General features: G+C 33.0%; 1 protein-coding gene across 2 annotated transcripts in view; it reads left to right on the top strand.

Moving 5' to 3' along the window:
* The window catches only part of LOC107629728 (NAC domain-containing protein 7), a 4,638-nt gene extending 2,300 nt beyond the window's left edge, over positions 1-2,338 (top strand). For both annotated transcript variants that reach the window (XM_021118246.1, XM_016332603.2), the window contains exons 2-4: positions 839-1,021; positions 1,107-1,378; positions 1,467-2,338. In XM_021118246.1, coding sequence (XP_020973905.1) covers positions 853-1,021; positions 1,107-1,378; positions 1,467-2,063 — 1,038 coding nt within the window. In that variant the 5' untranslated portion in view covers positions 839-852 and the 3' untranslated portion in view covers positions 2,064-2,338. The remainder of the gene's footprint in view (positions 1-838; positions 1,022-1,106; positions 1,379-1,466) is intronic.

The following is a 2,646-nucleotide window of genomic DNA, read 5'->3' as shown; positions in this document are numbered from 1 at the left end:
GAGATATACAATATAATTTGTTATATTTCCGTCTTCAAATATCACAAATTAAATCCCTATGCTTATAATTGGATTAATTATGTCGTCATTATACTACTACGTACATACTGTAGGAGGTGTAATTAATTTGGTATTGTTTTTCATTATTGTTGGCACTTGTTGATATAATCAAAAGTAAATATTAGATGGTGTAAGTTTATAGCTTAAAAGACGCTACTCTGTAAATATTTGGAAAATGTCCGAATTGGCCTTATTATGAAATAGTTAGGGATTGAAAGAGCAAGAGGGATAAAAGTAACTTGTAGAGTAATAAATTATTATAAAGGTGTTCTTGCATTGTCACTAAGGCTGCGTTTTGTTTTTTCTCAGAATAGTACAGAACAAGACACTGAAAACATGATAGGATAAGACACTGATGAATAGAGACATAAAATTTTATGTTTTTGTATTTTATTTGGTGATAAACTAGAACAAATTATAAAAATCTAATTTATTCTCAATTTTTTTCATTCAAAAAATTTGAGATGAAAAATATAATAATAAAAAAATATAATTATAAAAAATGAATAAAAATAATGAAAAAAAAGAATAAAAAATAAGTTGTGTCCTTTGTTAGTGTTCCCGTGTCCTTTCTGTCAGGATAGACATAAAATACACTAATTTAGTGTCTCTAGACACACTGTTTCTGTTCATATCTCCTCAATCAAACATAATTTTGTGTCTTAATGTCCATGTCTCAGTGTCTTATTTCTGTAAATAAACGGAGCGTAATAAATTGGGCAAGTGAAGGCACAATGCATTAAGGGGATGGAAGTATCTTACTATATATTTTTTGCAGGAGTGAAAAATTGGATGGAGAATATGAATAGTTTTTGTCATGTTCCCCCGGGTTTTAGATTCCACCCGACGGATGAAGAACTTGTTGATTACTACCTTAGGAAGAAGGTTAGTTCAAGGAAGATTGAGCTTGATGTAATCAAAGATGTTGACCTCTACAAAATTGAGCCATGGGACCTTCAAGGTATAATACACATGCATGCATAGACTATATGTATTGTGAGGCATATATATTGTTAATTAATGAATAAGTTGTTCAAATTTTGAAGAGATATGCAGGATAGGAAGAGAAGAGGAGAATGAATGGTATTTCTTTAGCCACAAGGATAAGAAGTATCCAACAGGAACAAGAACAAATAGGGCAACAGCAGCTGGGTTTTGGAAAGCAACGGGAAGAGACAAAGCTATATATTCAAAGCATGATCTCATAGGGATGAGGAAGACATTAGTCTTTTATAAAGGGAGAGCTCCTAATGGACAAAAATCGGATTGGATCATGCACGAATATCGCCTTGAAACCGATGAAAATGCCGCACCACAGGCAAGTTTTAACTCTATATTTTTCGCTCATACAAATATTTGCATACATATATACATATACACATGAATGCATGCATGCATGGATGCAGGAAGAAGGATGGGTGGTGTGTAGAGTATTCAAGAAGAGAGTAACAACGATGCGTAAAATGATGATGAGAGAGCATGATGAGTCTCCTAATTCTTCTTGTTGGTACGATGACCAAGAATTCATGATGATGGAATCGCCAACAAAGCAACAATCCTCTATTCTTCTTCATCAATCCACCAATAACCATTCCAATTTGATGCAGCTACCACCGTATCCTCTCATCAAGAAAGAGCTTCATCACCCATCATCATCATCATCGTCATACCCCTTCCTTCAGCTTCCACTCTTAGAGTCTCATCAACAATCTGCTGCTGCACCTTCCTCCATTTCTGAACAACTCATCATGCCACCACCAATTGGAGGAGGAGAACAAGTCCCGAGTTTTCAGTCATTCTTCAATAATGAACAACAAGAAGTAGGAGTTCTTGATTGGAGAGTTCTTGACAAGTTTGTTGCTTCACAACTTAGTCAAGATGATAATCATGCATCCTCTAATAGTATTGTACAAGATCTCACACAGGAAATTGTTATGGTGCCTCACAATGATGCTGCATCAACATCAAACTCCCTCACCTCCCCAATTGATTTGTGGAAATAGCATCATGGATTCCACCATATTATAAATTCCTCGTTTTGGGTACTTACTAATTACATTATTTTACATATATATATATATATATTAGATACAATTAAATCTTCAACTGCAACTACTCTTTAAGTTCATGTACATATATAAACCTGCTAATATATAATGGGATGGAGGGCATGCATGAATTTAACTATTAGCTTCATTCTGATGCCTCCACCATTTTTAATTATGACAGTCAAATAGTTAGTAACAAGACATATTCACCTTACTTAGTTTTAATTTGCGGGGTTTGAATTAAGTTGTATTGTTTGCTACGGATTATTATGATGGGCACTACTTAAATTTGTTTTTATCATTGTAGCTAAGTCAAAACTACTCAAACAGCAACAGCTGCTGTTTTTATTTGATTACTGTTGACCTGTGTTTGTATCGTATTTGTGTTTGTATGTTACAATTAAAAGAAATAAATTGTTCCATATATTCTTTGTTTGTTGCGAATTTGCTTTTTAATAGTTGTAATAAAACTACTACTTTTAAAAATTTCAGTTGATAAGAAGAGATATATATCTTTTATATAAGAAATTTTTTTTTA

This window comes from Arachis ipaensis, chromosome B03 (assembly GCF_000816755.2).
Source record: "Arachis ipaensis cultivar K30076 chromosome B03, Araip1.1, whole genome shotgun sequence".
NCBI classification, from domain to species: Eukaryota; Viridiplantae; Streptophyta; class Magnoliopsida; order Fabales; family Fabaceae; genus Arachis; species Arachis ipaensis.
The sequence above is the reverse complement of the archived record's forward strand: the minus strand, read 5'-3'. Positions and strand labels throughout refer to the sequence as shown.